An 18,904-nucleotide genomic window follows, 5' to 3' on the forward strand; every position below is an offset into this window, starting at 1 on the left:
TGAGGCGTTAGTTCCGAAAATCCAACACCCCCTTCCTCACAGAAAGGCAACACGATCCCACCGGGATCATTGAGGCGGGGCAAGGGTGCGTCCCAGCCTCAGCACTTCATTGACCCTTACATCGCACTGGGACTGGTAAAATGAGGTCCCCACTCACTGCCAAGGCTGTCACTTGTGACTTGTCTCCCTCCTCTGAGTCTGGAAACGGACCCGCAAGGACACAAGCTTCTCTCCTCTGTTGTCGGGCCCCCACCCCCATTCCAGAAATTGGTTTCTCTCATTCTTAATTCATTTTGGCCTTCCTGTACAAACAGTGCCAGGCCTATCGGTGAGGCAGCCCGGCGGCATTTATGGCCAAGCCGCAGAGTGACAGTGGAGAATTTCTCTTGGGGCCCTGTGGGGAAAACAGGAAGTGGTAGAGGCAGGATGGGCAGGGCCCTGGAGAACCTTGTGCAAAGTGGCCCCCAGGTTCATCCATTGGGCCCGGTTAGTACAGTCTTCACACGGAGCACCGTTTTAGCAGGATCCCTACTACCCAGCAGCCACAAAACTCCCGACCCTTTGACTCTCCTTTAATGCCACTTGAGGATCTCCTTTGCCCAGCCCTCAGGAATGTCTGTCCTTCTCAGTCGGTTCCACCTCTAGGAGGCAGCCACCAGCCTCAGCCATCCAGCTCAGAAAACAGAAGATACAGGGGAAGATCAGTCACTCGTGCACATCCCAGATCTCAGAGAGCAGCGGGGGAAGCTTTTTATCCTGCAGGCGCAGTGCAAACACTTGCTCTGAATGGACGCTGCTCAGTGTCCGGAGGTTCACCAGTTTCATTAGCATCCGTGGGAACATCAGCCGGTCCTGGGAAAGAAGGACAAGTACAGCCTTTGTCTCTCCCCAGGGAAGGGGGGCAAGGGTGGGGGCTTTGTGGGAGAGGTAGAGAATTGTCTGTGCACGATGTAGTCAGGGAGGGATTCTTGAAGGGAAAGCAGATGTGTCAGGGGATGAGCCTGTGGAGAGGAGAAAGAGGGCACAGTGGGGAGACTCACATGGGGGTGGTGGATGGAGACGTAGGCATGCAGGGCCTCCACATATGTGTGTTGCAGCCTCTCTACCTGGAGCTGGTCCTGCACGTTGGGCCGGTCTATAGGTCACCAACAGAGTTGAGTAGCAGGTCTGGCCAGGGTCTTATTTCCATACCCCAAATCACAACCAAAAAATAGGGACATGCCCTACCCAACCTCTCCCATCCCAAAGTAACACAACAAGGGCCTCCACCCCCACGATTCTTGCCCTATGGGGCCTGCAGCCCTCTTTGGTGTGAGTCTCTTGCTCGTTTTCCCTCTTGCCCCTCCTCCACACCTGCAGAGAAGATGCTGATGGCAATGAGCAAGGCAAACTCAGCATCATTTAGTTGCAGCTCATTCATGGCTCTGGAGAACTCAAAGATGGGGTTGATGAACTCCACCTGCAGCCCTGGGGAGGAAGAAGAGAGGCTGGGTTGTGTGGCATGGGCAGCACTGCTCAGCTGAGGAGACTACCAGGAACTCAGGAAGAAGTCTCCAGGGCTCTGCTGTATAACCTTGGGTAAGTTTCTTAACCTCTCTAAGCCTCATCTGTGAGGCGGGAATCATATCTGAACTTATAAAACTGTTGTGATGGTTAAATGATAAAGCATACAGACCACTTTGCACTGCACCCAGCATACAGAACGTGCTGAATTAAATGACAATAATTCTGTTAGAATTCTTCTTAGAATGCTTGAGGGCCCCACATTACTAGAAATAGAAGCAACCCTTATGTTTGTTTATAAAAAGACTGCTTCACTGGCAATTGGCCTTACTTATTTGAATACTAGCAATACATTTCTTGTTTCACGTCACAGGGGAAACAAAGCAATGTGGTTGAGGGTGTGGACTCTGGTGTCAGGCTCCCTGGGTTTGAGTCCTAGCTCTACCATTTACTAGGCTGTGTGACCTTGAGTAAGTTATTTAAGCTCTCTGGGCCTTGGTTTTCCCATCTCTAGACTGGAGATAATAATAGTACCTACCTCATAATGGGTTCTTAGAATAATGAGTGGCACATATGGTAACTCCATCTAAGTGTTTGTTAAATAAATAATAAATTTTAAAAATAGAACCAGCCTTCTTACTGAGGAGACCAAAGTTCAACAAACCATGACCTGAAGTGGTGACATCTAAAGAACACTTCTCCCAAACACACTGTCAAAGTCTCCCTACCCCACGCCATCCCCTAGTTTTCTCAGATGTCTTTTAGCAACCATCTGCTAACTTTTCCATTCCAGGCTTCTTGATTAGTCACTTCCTGTGCTTTCACCCCGATGTTTATCAAATGTGTGTTGATCCATTTAATGGACAAGCCCCATTTAGAAAGCATTTATTGGTGAGGTGTCCAGCCTTGAATTGTGCTGAACAGCCCCTTTGTACAGAGAGGACGAGCAAGTTCTAGAGTTATGCCCCCTGCAAGGGTCTGCTACTGCTCGCTGAGTGGACGCCCCCAGTGTGATCGGTTCACATCGTTAGTCACCCACACGAGCAGCATATGGTAGTGGAGGTAAAGGAGGAGGGAGACCTGCCCAAAGAGCAGCCCTGTCTCTTCTCCCCTCACTGAAAAAGTGAGAAATGAAAGACAAACATGATGACATAAAAACCGCTTATATAAATGAATCTATAAATAGATACAGATTCAGACAGCACAAGTCCACAAGTGCTGAAGGAACACGCAGACATGAGAACAGGGAAGAGTTCAGAAAGGAGGATGTTATGAAGGAGGAGGCCGTGGTTAAGAAGGAGTGGGTAGTAACCATCTGGGGAAAAGGTGATTGGGTAGAGAAAGGGGGCAGGGCTGGGCTTTTAAAGCTGGGAAAAGTCATTACATCACTCCTACTAGGTGCCTATACATTCAGGCAGCACACCACGCACTACAGAAGGCAAGAGGTGTCAACACAGCCCTGCCGTACCCTATAGTGAAGGGAGGCCTACCTAGAAAGCTCACTGGGTGGCCTGTGATGGGACAAGAGCTGGCCTGAGTCACGGGAAACCTCTGTGAGCTCTGCACTGGAAACCAGTATTCTCCAAACCCGAGAATGGAGTCAGCATCAGCCATATTTTACAGACCCACTCACTCAGGGGTTAAACCACCCAGTCTCTTGTTCAGCCTCAGTCCTGTCCCTCCGAAACACCTTCCACCTTCCATCCTTTCCCGGCCCTCCTCCCACAACACAAACCAGCCATTGAATATGAGGAAACCAAAACTGCTTAGCCTGCAAGCAAATGTCAGATAGAGAACAGCATCATGAACTAATTCTTGGAGAAAGTACTCCAAGATACTCCAAGATGGGGATAGAAGTGTTCACTCTTATCCTAAAACTGCCTCATCTGGGCACATCTGCCATGTTTTAATGCCAATTCCATGGCTACTCAGAAAGCACAGCTGAAGAGGAGGAAATCAGTCCACATGATCCTTAGAGAGCACATCTGAGAAAGATTTTTCAATTTTGGCTACTAAAAGGCTTGGTGAGGTTTTCAAGTTTTTTTTCCTAGCTGTAAAGTCTTTTCTTCAAGCAAAATATTACGCAGAAGCACAATATATAACGCAGATTTAAATGGAGCTTCTGGTTTGGCTAAAGTTAGGGTGAAGGACGTTTTTCCTCTAAGGTGACACTTCCATGGAAACCCCCCCTCAGGTTCCTGGGAACACAGTTTGAGAACCACTGGCCTAATGCAACAGAGGACAGGAATCTATCTGGGACAGTTAAGGGAAACCTATCAGCATTCCAACTTTCTGTCTTGGAAAAACAAGTGGATCCTTCCCTTTGTAGCCACTCAAACCCTGGGCCTGTAGCTCTGTAGTCACTATGGGCCCCATGACAAAGTGCATCTGTTCATCCAACCCAGTCCCTTTGTGATCTCAGTTCTCACCTGCTTTGGCAAAGTCGTCCCGGTTATAACTGAAATCCTTGAGGAAGGTGATACTCTCACTTCCAGGGTTGTACCTCCGAGATGTCTCCAGAAGCATGACCTGCACACAAATATTGGGCTGGTCTTGGCCCAGGGCACCTTCAAGGGAAGGTCGAGCCCCTCATCCCTACTTCCCAGTGCATGGGGCTTCCCAGCTGGCGGGCTGGGGGCCCCTCCCACAGACATCCCGCTCTGGTCCTCCCTTCGCCCTCGGCCTTGCCAGCCACCTCAATTGCAGAGGTCTTCAGGAGGGCAATCTGGTCCTCCCGGCTGAGCTGCAGGAAGCCCGGCAGCTGTTTGGCAAAATCAACGATCTCCTGCACAGAGACAATGGCCAGCTCCGTGAAGTGGGCAAAGCGTTGCTGACGGGCCTCCCGACTCTGCGGATCTGGTGCCATGGGCCAGGGCTACCCCGAAAGGCAAGGAGGAAAGAAACAAACCACTCTGAGTCAGGCATCAAGAAGCCAGCGGGTGCTCTGGGCACAGCGACCCCTCCCCAGGCCCCTCAGGTACCGTGACTCGAAGCCGGTCCGAGAAGGAACGTCTGTTACACTGCTGCTGGGCAGCCACCAGCTTCTCAATCATGCCCAGCTGCTCCGGGCTGAGCTGGGGCAGGACTTGGGGCGGAGAGGAAGCCCTCGGGGGCACGGATGTGGCCTGAGCCTGTTCCTCCTCTTGCCGCTTCAGTTTCTTCAGACGGATCTGTTCTTCTGACAGAACACCTGAGAACAGAGCCAGATGTGAGGAGGGGAGAAGAGGGGGAGACAGGAAGTGGGGATGGGGCAGAGGCGTAGTTTGAGGCTCCAGAAAAGCAGAGAGTGTTAGGTAAGGACAAGGAAGAGATTTTAATCCACACTTAGGGACCGTGTAGGAAGGCCCATAGGCTCAGCTGCCTTTCTGCCCCCAGACCTTGGCACCCAGACATGCCCTCTTCCCCATCGGCCTAACCACCCCCCTCCCCCAGCTCCAGTCCCCAGACACTCACACTCCTCCCGCATGCCGGCCTGGCGGCATTTGCGAAGGCGGCACTCCTGGCACTTGCGACGCATGTAGGTGTCCATGGGGCAGTGGCCCCCACTGTGGCAGACGTAGCGCGCCCCTTTGATGACACTGCGGCGGAAGAATCCCTTGCAGCCCTCGCAGCTCAGCACGTTGTAGTGGAAGCCAGAAGCCTTGTCTCCACACACACTGCACAGCTCATTCCCCAGCATTTTGGGGGCTGGCCCCTTTTTCCGCTTTTGTGGACGAAGCTCTGGGTACAGGAAAGAGCCTTAATGTTCTTCTTCAGGGAAAAGGCTTGGTGCCCAGCTGGCCACTGCCCTGAGCACTCAGTGACCTTCATTTACTTCACTGTACAAAGTCTATCTAGTCTCTCTATTCTAAGAAAGTAGCTCTCGTATGCAAAGTTGTATTATGTCCTAGGTACTGTCTGAGCCCTTTATGTGCACTGATCCTTACAACCATAAGAGATAGGTACTCTTGTTATTTCCATTTTACAAATAAGGAAACTGAGGCTCAGAAAGGCGTAAGAAACAAAATTTATACTCAGATCACTTAGGTCTAGTTGACTCCAAAGTTTGGACTTAACCATGATCTTATAAGGTAAAGAGCCCTGAAGTTACCCCTTCCGGATCCAGGGAGCCCTTACCTCCTCCAAATCCAGCAGCTCCTCACCTGTGGACTCTGGAGGGGCCTCCACCCCGGGGAGCAGGGCTGTGGGCTCTGTTGCCTCCAGCCCCACCCTCGAAGTGCCCCCAGCAGATTGGGGTGTGCTAGATTCCTCCCTGAGGATACAGTTGCTGCTTCCCAGAGGCTGGCTGCTTGCATCTTGTGCATCTGGCTCCCACAGCTCCACTGCACAGTCTGAACCCCGAAAGAGAGGCACAAGGGGGTCTCAGGTCCCCAGCATTCTCCTGGGAAACTGCAAACTTATCTTCACCCATAGAGGGCAGTAAAACGTCGGCTCCGGCTTTGGGACCCTGAGATTTGTATGGGCTCTAGGGCTAATCACTTGTAGTCCCCTGCACCTCAATACCTTAAATAAGGATGTTAACCTTTGTCCCCTTGCGGGGCTGAAGTGCATCCATCTCAGAGATCAGACAGAACTCTTGAAAGCCAAGCTGGATAAGCATTGGACATGCCAAGCCTCCCCAGCAGCAAGCCCGGCTTGAGAAGGACAGACGGGTATCTGCAAGGGCCAGGCACCAGAACCAGGGCAGAGACAGTCTGGGCAGAAGGAGGCAAGCAACACCAAGAGCAGCTCTGGACTGCTCTCCAGGGAAGGGCAGAAGGTAGGTAGTGAAGGAGGCTGATTCCCGCGGGAGGAGAGGAGTTGGGGCCTGGGCTCAGGGGAGAGGGCTGGAGTGAAGAAGCTTACCAGGAGAAACATCAGGCACAGGGGCCTCCAGCCACAAAGACATCTCTTCCTGGAGCCCTGGACATTACCAAGGGACTGTCCTGCAGGAATGATCCAGGTTACACTCTTCCCAAACTGGGTTCCCTCCCCTCCTGATCCTGCTTTTTGTCTGTACTCACGTATCAGCTAACATTTACTTGCCACATATGTGTCAGCCTGTGCTAAGGCTTTCCATGCCTTCCTCACAATATCCCTATGAGGTCAGGGCTATTCTCAAGCCCAATTTACAGATGAGGAAACTGGGGTTCAAAGACATTAAGAAAATAGCCTATGGGCACACAGTTAGGCAGTGGTAGAGCCAAGACTCCGACTCTGGTCTCTCTGACATCGAAGTCTGATTTCTTGGCTACCATGCCACCTTTTCTCCCCAGGACCCCCTCCAGGCCATCAGGGAATGTTTGGGCACAACTGCCCCGCTTCTGTCAGAGCCCCTTCCCCCTCACTCTAGCACTGCGGACCGCCAAAGTTGGGCAGAATCAGGACATGTGATCGAGGCTCCCTCCACCCAGTGAAACACACTGCTGGTTAGACAACCTCACTCCTGCCACCTTCCAGGGTCCCAAGACAAAACTCTTGCCTCCAGAAGTCACCCCAATTCACATACAGGACCTCCTGCTCCTGACCCCTTCAGAAGTTATCCTGGGACATAAACAGAATGCTGTCGCTGTCCGAGCTTCCGTCACCATCATCCTCTTCACTTCTCCCCAGAGACCCCTTTCTAAATCCACAGGACACCCCGCCGCCCCCGCCCCCACCCGCGCCCCAGACACACAGGCAGAGCCCCAGGCCAGCGCTGAGGAGCAGACCCACCGAGTGCCAGGCCGCCAGACTCTGGCTGGGGCAGTCTCTGGAGCCCCCTTGCTGGGAGAGGAGGATGGTGCAGTCCCTGGTCCACAGGCCTCAGCGGCCGGGGAGCCGGAGCGGAGCAAGAGAGGGGCAGGGAGCCGGGAGCCGACCGACCGGAGCCCTGGCCTCCTCGCCCCCGCCCACGGGCCGCTTCCCCACCGCGCTGACTCCGCCCCCTGCCGGCCGGCCACCCCCTCGGCCCGGCGCCACCCCCGGCCCCTACCCCCAAACCCGAAGGCCGCATTTTCCTGCAGATCTGCCCGGCTCTCCCCTTCCTCTCCTCATCCTGGCGGCTCTGAGCTGCTCTTACAGGCACCTCCCAGGCGCCCCCACCCCACTCCCGGCAGCCTCCAGAGTCGTTTCCTCCCTTCCACAGACACCTCGCGGAGCAAAGGTCCCGGCCCGGCCCGGAATTGCGACACCGAGCCCCAGCTTGCTTTCCCGGCCTCCCTCCTCCTCCTGTACCTCTGGAAAGGGGCCAAGAAGCTCTCCCCACTAGCCCCAGGCCTCAGCCAAGCTGATGGAACTACAGGGGTGGAGACAGGCAGGTGCTGGGCCTTCCAGGGAGTCTCTGAACGTGGGTGCCCTGCGGGGGCCAGAGAAGAAAGGAGGCCGGAGCGGGGGCTGGGGGGGATGGGTGGTGGAAAGAAGTCGCTACAGCAATGGATGGTCTGGGACGGGAGACGGTAGATCTGGGTGCCAGTCCAGGATGGACCTGAGAGGGCATGCAGGTTCCCTCATCTGGGGAAGGGTTCTGTCAGAAGTGAGGGCAGGCTCTGTCCAGCATATACTGAGACTGTAGCCGTGCCTTCTCGCCTGAACATGAGGTCCATCCCTGAAGGTAGACACCTCGTTTTACTGATTTTATCTCCCCTGAAACAGGGCCTGCCATAAAGTAGAAACAGAGTAGGTACTGTGGTTCTGTTTGTTGAATGAATAAGTAAACAAGAAAAATAGTATCATCCTCTTCTATCCTATACTTGTTGGCTCTAGTCAATTTCATCATTGCTTTTTAGTGCTTGGGCTCTGAGCTCAGATTTTGGGTTCAAATCCAGGCCTTGCCTCTGCCTCTTATTTGCTGTGTGATCTTGATTAAGCAAGTTAATGTCTCTGAACCTCTGTTTCTCTATCTTTAAAACAGGTATAATAATAATGGTTTTTGCCACATAAGGTTGTCGTGAGAATTAAACAATGTATCAGAGCACACAGTAAGAGTACTAGAAATGGAAGCAGTAATTAAACTCCCAATCCTTTCAGCTATGGGTCTTCCCATCACCTTGGATCTGTATACTGTTAACCTTCCTGTGCTTATTTCCATATACAAACCCCTCACTATCTCTTCTGGTCCTTAGAGCAGCCCCAGGAGGGAGGGAGGGTACAATAACACTGAGCTCATGGGAGAGTCTTTTCCAAGACCACACACAGTCAGTGGCCAAGCTGGGATCAGAATCCAGATGTCCTCACTCAAGTCCCTGTCCTCTTTCTTTCTCCTGTGTCAGAGTCCAGGATACTCATCTTGCTGCCTCTCAGGTCTGCTGGACCAGTGAAGTGAGATGGACGAAGCTGGGGCTGGTGGGCTGCAGTGGGAGAGGCAAGGGGCCCTGGGGATGCTTCAGTCCAGATGTGGGAGGCGAGGAGCTGAGGTTACTGCTGGTTGTTCCCCCCCTGCCCCACTCCCAGTTTCCTGCTCACAGGCTCTTCCTGTTTTGCTGTGAACGCCAGTTCCCATGGGCTCCACATGAAAGCACAGAAGGACAGGGGGCCAGGGCAGGCAGCCAGAGGCACCAAGACAGAGATGAACAGGACACCAGGGAAGAGGAGAAGAGAGGGAGTAGGGAAAGAGTGGACATGGGGTGTGGGGGAACAGGACGGGAGAAGGACAGGGAAAACAGAAATAGAAAGGAGCTTGGTGAAAGATGGGAGGAAGCACAGGGTGGGGCGGGAGGAACAGGCGGAGGTTAGGGAGCAAAACTTGAGAAGACAGCAGGCTGGATGGTGTTGCAAAATCTGTCCATGTATTCATTTTCACATTTCAGAAAAGCCCCTCTGACACCCCCATCTCAAAGTTCTGCCTCCAGCTTTTGCTCTTGTTCCCTCTCATCACAAGGTCATCCCCTCACGAGGCCCCCACCCTGGTCCGGGCATCTCTGAGTCATGAGCACAAGGCTCTCCATTCCTCTTGCTTATGTTCCCTCCCTGATTTTCACAAGGCCCCAGCTGTCCTGGCAAAGTAAAAACCAGGGACCATAGCCCCTGGGAAACTAGAACTGTCCTGTCTTAGCACCCACATCATCGCTGCAGCTCCCTCCTCCACCTTTCCCCATCCCCAGAAGCTCCAGCACAGAGGCAGAGTCAGCGATGTCACTGAAACACTTGGTTCAAGGAACTTGGGATGGAACATTGGTCTGGGGTCTGATGATCTATATTCTGGGAGTTGGGAGAAGACCCATTCACTCCTGATCCTCAACTCCCTCTCGTGACACCCTAGTCTCCCCACAGGCCAGGACCCAGCACCACACACAAGCCGCATCGGGAGCCCTCTGACCCAGGCTAGAGCCAGTTGCTGAACAAGCAGGTTAGGGCGCCATCTCCCCCACACAAGGGATTCAGCCTCAGCCTAATCTCAAGTAAGGGAGGAGGAAGCATTACTGCCAGAGTTACCCCTTCAGGTTACGGGGGTTCAGGAGCCTCCCCCACATGAAGATGGGAAGGGAGAGCAAAAGGGGTGAAGACCAAAACCTGTTGGTGGTATCTCCACAAAGGTTCTGGAGACTAATGACTGGGACTTCTTCCCCAAACCAGGGCAAGTAGTCAGGTGATCTGCAGTGGGAATCACATGTCTCACTTTGCCAGACAACCCCCCGGCCCCCACTGTGCAGTCCCACCAGCCCAATGGAGGTGTTAGGTGCAAAGCCTCCCAGTCCCACGGGGCCTTTCCTATGTTTTCTTGGCTCCTAGAAGAGGCAACATGCCTGGGAACTCCTTTTAGGGTCTTCCAGGTCACATTTCTGACCCCCAGAACCACCAGAGGCTTCTCCTTGCAGCAAAGGGAATCTTGAAGCAAAGATAGGAGCATTCACCAGCCCACAGTTATATGCACTACTGGATGGCACTCCCATGAGGCAGGCCACAAGGTGCAGTTTGCAGGGATGGACTGGGGCAACTGCTTCTTGCTGCCTCCATCACCATTCTGGAAGGCTGCACAGTGTGGGGGTCATCTTGCATGCCGCTCAAGTGACTTCTCCCCAGCCTCCCAATCACAGGAGAGAGAACCCAGGAATTCCTGCTTCCCAGGTCTATGAGTTCAGAGAGATGATATAGACAGCAGAAAGAAGAAAAGTAACATTTATTAGGCCCTACTACATACATTTATCTTTACATGTATTATTTTATTTCTCCTCATATATAATCCTAGAAGAGAATACTAGCAAGGGGTCACATATCAAATCTGAATACAAGTATAGCTGACTCAAAAGCTCAAACTCAAACAAAAAATGACCACCTCACTCCATTACACAAAACTGCCCTCCCAGATAGGAAAAATAGTCCACTCACCTGGATTTAGGTTCGCTTCTGCCAACACAGGGTGCAGCAGTGGTTCCCAAACCTGGCCTTATTTTCAGAGGTTCTGATTTATTTGGTCTGAGGTATGCCCATGTATCCATCTATCTAACTATCCATCTACACATCTATTCTTTTTGCATCTGTAGTTAGGAACCAAGGTGTGGGGACCACAGAATCATCTGGCAGAAAACATGCAGAAGCTGGGGGTCAAGAAACCAGGGCTCAGCTCTTGGCTCTACCATGTACTTGTGGTGTAATCTTTACCCTTCCTGGGTTTATTTCTCACCATAAAAAATGAAATAATATCTTCTCCATCAATCCTTCCTACATCGGATGCTTGCAGGCACAACGAATATAGAAATACTTGAACAAGTGGGAAGAAAAGCAAAAGATGAATTTAAGGGATTTTTGTTCTACTTGCCAAAATTTAATAAGCCCAGGATTTACATTCTGAAATCACAATGGTCTGGCTAGTTTGCAAGGAGAGTAAGGGGCATATTAAAACAAAACACTCAAAAAGTCCCACTAATATGCAGAATTTTGCCAATTAGCCATGTCCCATTCAACCCCACCAATGTGAAAAGGTTTCCTTTGCTAGAAATCTCTTAATTGAAAGTATTTTGGGGCCACTGAATACAGTTAAGCAATGCAGTTTGAGTAGCCTGTGAGAAATAACCCATTTTAAGGGCTACTTGACTGGAAATCAGAAAACTTGAGTTTTAATCCATTCTCCTAAACTCTGTGACCTTGGACAAGTCACTTCCTCTCTCTGGGTTTGTCTTCTTATCTGTGAATTAAGGGGACTAGGTTAGATGAAGGATTCAGAGATGCTGATTTATGAAGCCTATGAATGGTCTTCATGAACCTCTTGGGATTGTATGCAAAATTCCATTTGTGTGTGTCGACATTTTTCTGGAGGAGAGGGGACTAAATTTTCATCTGATTCATAAAGGAGCCCGTAACAAAGAAGAAGTACAATTCTGCAGCCCATGGAAGGAAAACCACATTCATAGAAAGACAGACAAAATGAAAAGGCAGAGGACTTTGTACCAGATGAAGGAACAAGATAAAACCCCAGAAAAACAACTAAATGAAGTGGAGATAGGCAACCTTCCAGAAAAAGAATTCAGAATAATGATAGTGAAGATGATCCAGGACCTCGGAAAAAGAATGGAGGCAAAGAACGAGAAGATGCAAGAAATGTCTAACAAAGACCTAGAAGAATTAAAGAACAAACACCTAGAAGAATTAAAGAACAAACAAACAGAGATGAACAATACAATAACTGAAATGAAAAATACACTAGAAGGAATCAATAGCAGAATAACTGAGGCAGAGAACAGATAAGTGACCTGGAAGACAGAATGGTGGAATTCACTGCCACAGAACAGAAGAAAAAAGAATGAAGAGAAATAAAGACAGCCTAAGGGACCTCTGGGACAACATTAAATGCAAAAACATTCACAGTATAGGGGTCCCAGAAGGAGACGAGAGAGAGAAAGGACCTGAGAAAATATATGAAGAGATTATAGTTGAAAACTTCCCTAACATGGGAAAGGAAATAGCCACCCAAGTCCAGGAAGCGCAGAGAGTCCCAGGCAGGATAAACCCAAGGAGAAACATGCTGAGACACACAGTAATCAAATTGACAAAAATTAAAGACAAAGAAAAATTATTAAAAGCAACAAGGGAAAAATGACAAATAACATACAAGGGAACTCTCATAAGGTTAACAGCTGAATTCTCAGCAGAAACTCTACAAGCCAGAAGGCAGTGGCACGAAATATTTAAAGTGGGGCTTCCCTGGTGGCACAGTGGTTGAGAATCTGCCTGCCAATGCAGGGGACACGGGTTCGAGCCCTGGTCTGGGAGGATCCCACATGCCGCGGAGCGACTAGGCCCGTGAGCCACAATTGCTGAGCCTGCGCGTCTGGAGCCTATGCTCCGCAACAAGAGAGGCCGCGACAGTGAGAGGCCCGCGCACCGCGATGAAGAGTGGCCCCCGCTTGCCGCAACTAGAGAAAGCCCTCGCACAGAAACGAAGACCCAACACAGCCATAAATAAATAAAAAAAATAAAATATTAAAAAAAAAATTAAAGTGATGAAAGGGAAGAACCTACAACCAAGATTACCCTACCCAGCAAGGATCTCATTCAGATTCAAAGGAGAAATCAAAAGCTTTACAGACAAGCAAAAGCTGAGAGAATTCAGCACCACCAAACCAGCTCTACAACAAATGCTAAAGGAACTTCTCTAAGCGGGAAACACAAGAAAAGGATCTACAAAAACAAACCCAAAACAATTAAGAAAATGGTAATAGGGGGCTTCCCTGGTGGCGCAGTGGTTGAGAATCCGCCTGCCAATGCAGGGGACACGGGTTCGAGCCCTGGTCTGGGAGGATCCCACATGCCACGGAGCAACTAGGCCCGTGAGCCACAATTACTGAGCCTGCGCATCTGGAGCCTGTGCTCCGCAACAAGAGAGGCCACGATAGTGAGAGGCCCGCGCACCGCGATGAAGAGTGGCCCCCGCTTGCCACAACTAGAGAAAGCCCTCGCACAGAAACGAAGACCCAACACAGCCATAAATAAATAAATAAATAAATAAATAAATATTAAAATGGTAATAGGAACATACATATCGATAATTACCTTAAACGTGAATGGATTAAATGCTCCAACCAAAAGACACAGGCGCACTGAATGGATACAAAAACAAGACCCATATATATGCTGTCTACAAGAGACCCACTTCAGACCTAGGGACACATACAGACTGAAAGTGAGAGGATGGAAAAAGATATTCCGTGCAAATGGAAATCAAAAGAAAGCTGGAGTAGCAATACTCATATCAGATAAAATAGACTTTAAAATAAAGAATGTTACAAGAGACAAGGAAGGACATTACATAATGATCAAGGGATCAATCCAAGAAGAAGATATAACAATTATAAATATATACACACCCAACATAGGAGCACCTCAGTACGTAAGGCAACTGCTAACAGCTATAAAAGAGGAAATCGACAGTAACACATAATAGTGGGGGACTTTAACACCTCACTTACACCAATGGACAGATCTTCCAAGCAGAAAATTAATAAGGAAACACAAGATTTAACTGACACAACAGACCAGACAGATTTAATTGATATTTATAGGACATTCCATCCAAAACCAGCAGATTACACTTTCTTCTCAAGTGCAGCCGGAACATTCTCCAGGATAGATAACATCTTGGGTCACAAATCAAGCTTCAGTAAATTTAAGAAAATTGAAATCATATCAAGCATCTTTTCCAACCACAACGCTATGAGATTAGAAATCAATTACAGGGAAAAAAACCGTAAAAAATACAAACACATGGAGGCTAAACAATACGTTACTAAATAACCAAGAGATCACTGAGGAAATCAAAGAGGAAATCAAAAATTACCTAGAGACAAATTACAACGAAAGCACAACGATCCAAAACCTATGGGATGCAGCAAAAGCAGTTCTAAGAGGGAAGTTTATAGCTATACAAGCCTACCTCAAGAAACAAGAAAAATCTCAAATAAACAATCTAAGCTTACACCTAAAGGAACTAGAGAAAGAAGAACAAACAAAACCCAAAGTTAGTAAAAGGAAAGAAATCATAAAGATAAGAGCAGAAATAAATGAAATAAAACAAAGAAAACAATAGCAAAGATCAATAAAACTAAAAGCTGGTTCTTTAAGAAGATAAACAAAATTGATAAACCTTTAGCCAGACTCATCAAGAAAAAGAGGGAGAGGACTCAAATCAATAAAATTAGAAATGAAAAAGGAGAAGTTACAATGGACACTGCAGAAATACAAAGCATCATAAGAGACTACTACAAGCAACTCTATGCCAATAAAATGGACAACCTGGAAGAAATGGACAAATTCTTAGAAAGGTATAACCTTCCAAGACTGAACCAGGAAGAAATAGAAAATATGAACAGACCAATCACAAGTAATGAAATTGAAACTGTGATTAAAAATCTTCCAACAAACAAAAGTCCAGGACCAGATGGCTTCACAGGCGAATTCTATCAAACATTTAGCGAAGAGCTAACACCCATCCTTCTCAAACTCTTCCAAAAATTTGCAGAGGAAGGAGCACTCCCAAACTCATTCTATGAGGCCACCATCACCCTGCTACCAAAACCGGACAAAGATACTACAAAAAAAGAAAATTACAGACTAGTATCACTGATGAATATAGATGCAACAATCCTCAGCAAAATACTAGCAAGCAGAATCCAACAACACATTAAAAGGATCATACACCATGATCAAGTGGGATTTATCCCCGGGATGCAAGGATTCTTCAATATATGCAAATCATGTGATACACCATATTAACAAATTGAAGAATAAAAACCATATGATCATCTCAGTACATGCAGAAAAAGCTTTTGACAAAATTCAACACCCATTTATGATAAAAACTCTCCAGAAAGTGGGCATAGAGGGAACCTCCCTCAACAGCATAAAGGCCATATATGACAAACCCACAGCAAACATCATTCTCAATGGTGAAAAACTGAAAGCATTTCCTCTAAGATCAGGAACAAGATAAGGATGTCTACTCTCACCACTATTATTCAACATAGTTTTTGAAGTCCTAGCCACGGCAATCAGAGAAGAAAAAGAAATAAAAGGAATACAAATTGGAAAAGAAGAAGTAAAACTGTCACTGTTTGCAGATGACATGATACTATACATAGAGAATCCTAAAGATGCCACCAGAAAACTACTAGAGCTAATCAATGAATTTGGTAAAGTTGCAGGATACAAAATTAATGCACAGAAATCTCTTGCATTCCCATACACTAACAATGAAAGATCAGAAAGAGAAATTAAGGAAACAATCCCATTCACCACTGCAACAAAAAGAATAAGATACCTAGGAATAAACCTACCTAAGGAGGTAAAAGACCTGTACTCAGAAAAGTACAAGACACTGATGAAAGAAATCAAAGTTGACACCAACAGATGGAGAGATATACTATGTCCTTGGATTGGAAAAATCAATATTGTGAAAATGACTATACTACCCAAAGCAATCTACAGATTCAATGCAATCCCTATCAAATTACCAATGGCATTTTTTACAGAACTAGAAAAAAAAATCTTAAAATTTGTATGGAGACACAAAAGACCCCAAATACCCAAAGGAGTCTTGAGGGAAAAAAACGGAGCTGGAGGAATCAGGCTCCCTGACTTCAGACTATACTACAAAGCTACAGTAATCAAGACAATATGATACTGGCACAAAAACAGAAATATAGATCAATGGAAAAGGATAGAAAGCCCAGAGGTAAACCCATGCACCTATAGTCAACTTATCTATGACAAAGGAGGCAAGGATATACAATGGAGAAAAGACAGTCTCTTCAATAGGTGGTGCTGGGAAAGTGGACAGCTACACGTAAAAGAATGAAATTAGAACATTCCCTAACACCATACACACAAAAATCTCAAAATGGATTAGAGACCTAAATGTAAGACCAGACACTATAAAACTCTTAGAGGAAAACACAGGAAGAACACTCTTTGACATAAATCACAGCAAGATCTTTTTTGATCCACCTCCTAGAGAAATGGAAATAAAAACAAAAATAAAGAAATGGGACCCAATGAAACTTAAAAGCTTTTGCAAAGCAAAGGAAACTACAATCAAGACAAAAACACAGGAGGGCTTCCCTGGTGGCGCAGTGGTTGGAAGTCTGCCTGCCGGTGCAGGGGACACAGGTTCGAGCCCTGGTCTGGGAGGATCCCACATGCCGTGGAGCGGCTGGGCCCGTAAGCCACAATTACTGAGCCTGCGAGTCTGGAGCCTGTGCTCTGCAACAAGAGAGGCTGCGATGGTGGGAGGCCCGCGCACCGTGATGAAGAGTGGTCCCCGCTTGCCGCAATTGGAGAAAGCCCTCGCACAGAAACGAAGACCCAACACAGCCATAAATGAATGAATAAAAAAAAAAAAAAGACAAAAAGACAACCCTCAGAATGGGAGAAAATATTTGCAAACGAATCAATGGACAAAGGATTAATCTCCAAAATATAAACAGCTTATGCAGCTCAATATTAAAAAAACAAACAACCCAATCAAAAAATGGGCAGAAGACCTAAGTAGACATTTCTCCAAAGAAGACATACAGATGGCCAAGAAGCACATGAAAAGCTGCTCAACATCACTAATTATTAGAGAAATGCAAATCAAAACTACAATGAGGTATCACCGCATACCTGTTAGAATGGGCATCATCAGAAAATCTACAAAGAACAAATGCTGGAGAGGGAGTGGAGAAAAGGGAACCCTCCTGCACTGTTGGTGGGAATGTAAATTGAAACAGCCACTATGGAGAACAGTACAGAGGTTCCTTAAAAAACTAAAACTAGAATTACCATATGACTCAGCAATCCCACTACTGGGAATATACCCAGAGAAAACCATAATTCAAAAAGACACATGCACCCCAATGTTCATTGCAGCACTATATTTACAATAGCCAGGTCACAGAAGCAACCTAAATGCCCATCAAAAGATCAATGGATAAAGATGTGGTACATATATACAATGGAATATTACTCAGCCATAAAAAGGAAAGAAATTGGGTCATTTGTTGAGATGTGGATGGATCTAGAGACTGTCATACAGAGTGAAGTAAGCCAGAAAGAGAAAAACAAATATCGTATATTAACGCATATACGTGGAAACTAGAAAAATGGTACAGATGAACCAGTTTGCAGGGTAGAAATAGAGACACAGATGTAGAGAACAAACGTATGGACACCAAGGGGGGAAAGTGGCGGGGATGGTGGTGGTGATGGTGTGATGAATTGCGAGATTGGGATTGACATACACACTAATATGTATAAAATAGATAACTAATAAGAACCTGCTGTATAAAAAGTAAATAAAATTCAAAAAAAGGGGGGGGGGCTTGTGACTAAATAAGCCTAACTTTTTGACTACCTAGTCTTCAACTCTCAATTTCTATTCACTTCTCCATAACAATTCTGGAAGTAATGTTTAGATCCTGAGGTATATATAAATAATTCAATCTGGAGTCCTGGGGCAAGATACTGACCCTGGTTTCTTCCATATGTTCTGATCACGTTTTATTTCTCCAGTGATCTGAGGTGATTTGCTACTAGGGGGCAGATCTGAATCAAAGCATCCCAAGGGCCTATGATCTGACCTCCTGGAGCTGTGAGTCCCTCCAAGCTGAGTCACAAAGACCTGAAGCCAACTGACTCCACCTGTATCCTAATGGTCAGTGCCAAGAGGGCCTCGCTCTGATTCTGTGGAAACCCCACCTACTCCCATCGTATATGCTCCTTCCCCTTACCCCTATATATCTCCCCACTGGTCTGAAATTTCTCCCCTACGGATTCACTGCTTTGGTTTTGCAAAGTCTGAACATCCTGTGCAACCCAACTCCTTTGAGAAGAGGCATGACATCTTGATTCTAATTAACTAAAACTTGGAAGTGGACGGGTGGGGGGACAGGGAAAGGATTGGAAGGGGGAGTGAGAGGAGCCCTGAAGCTTTGCTCAGGAAATGAGCATTGGCTACACTGGGACCAACCTCAGGGACACAGGGAGTCCAAAGGGCTGTTTACACGCTGTGCCCTACACCCAAAACAAGACTTCTTCCGGGGAAGAGAGCCAGGGCCAAGGCTCAAATTCCACCCGAAGGAAGGGGTGTAGAGAAAGGCGCCCTAAACCACCCCTCGCCCCAATTCTGCACCCGCTCTCGCTCTACGTCAGGCCCGGCAGCACCCCGGCCCGAGGGGGTCGCTTGCTGTGCCGGCCACGGTCCGGCCCAATACAAGAGCCACCTTGGTATTTAGTCTCCGCGGGCAGAGGCAAAACCCACGCTCAGTGTTCTCTTTACCAAGACGAGGTCTCCAAGCCCTTTCTGCAGGGCGAGGTCGCGCTACATTCCCACGCTTCTCCGCCACCGCGGGATCGCGAACCTCCTACAGGAATTCCCTACCGGATTCCTCCTCCCACCATCCCTACTCCCCCTTTAACAAGATGGCGGCGAGAGCACTTCCGGCGTGTGTCCTTAAGGGTGCGTCCGGGCGGC

At 47.9% G+C, this 18,904-nt stretch overlaps 1 protein-coding gene across 12 annotated transcripts; it reads right to left on the reverse strand.

The window, feature by feature from the left end:
• Nucleotides 1-695: 695 nt before the first annotated feature.
• Nucleotides 696-18,843, reverse strand: NR1H3 (nuclear receptor subfamily 1 group H member 3). Of its 12 annotated transcripts, none has more exons than XM_057552712.1 (11): nt 18,710-18,824; nt 10,789-10,976; nt 6,349-6,428; nt 5,646-5,834; nt 4,957-5,223; nt 4,485-4,693; nt 4,199-4,378; nt 3,933-4,032; nt 1,354-1,467; nt 1,041-1,135; nt 696-852 (listed from the first exon to the last, which is right to left on the reverse strand). In XM_057552712.1, exons 3-11 carry the CDS (start codon nt 6,389-6,391, stop codon nt 706-708), a joined length of 1,344 nt encoding a protein of 447 aa, XP_057408695.1. In that variant the 5' UTR covers nt 6,392-6,428; nt 10,789-10,976; nt 18,710-18,824; the 3' UTR covers nt 696-705. The 12 variants fall into 12 exon arrangements, with proteins under 12 accessions (XP_057408695.1, XP_057408694.1, XP_007181263.2 ...); XM_057552711.1 differs by having other exon boundaries at nt 10,789-11,160; nt 18,710-18,789; XM_007181201.3 differs by lacking the exon at nt 10,789-10,976 and having other exon boundaries at nt 18,710-18,843.
• Nucleotides 18,844-18,904: the final 61 nt, after the last annotated feature.

The sequence above is a fragment of the Balaenoptera acutorostrata genome, chromosome 9 (assembly GCF_949987535.1).
Source record: "Balaenoptera acutorostrata chromosome 9, mBalAcu1.1, whole genome shotgun sequence".
Classification (NCBI taxonomy): Eukaryota; Metazoa; Chordata; class Mammalia; order Artiodactyla; family Balaenopteridae; genus Balaenoptera; species Balaenoptera acutorostrata.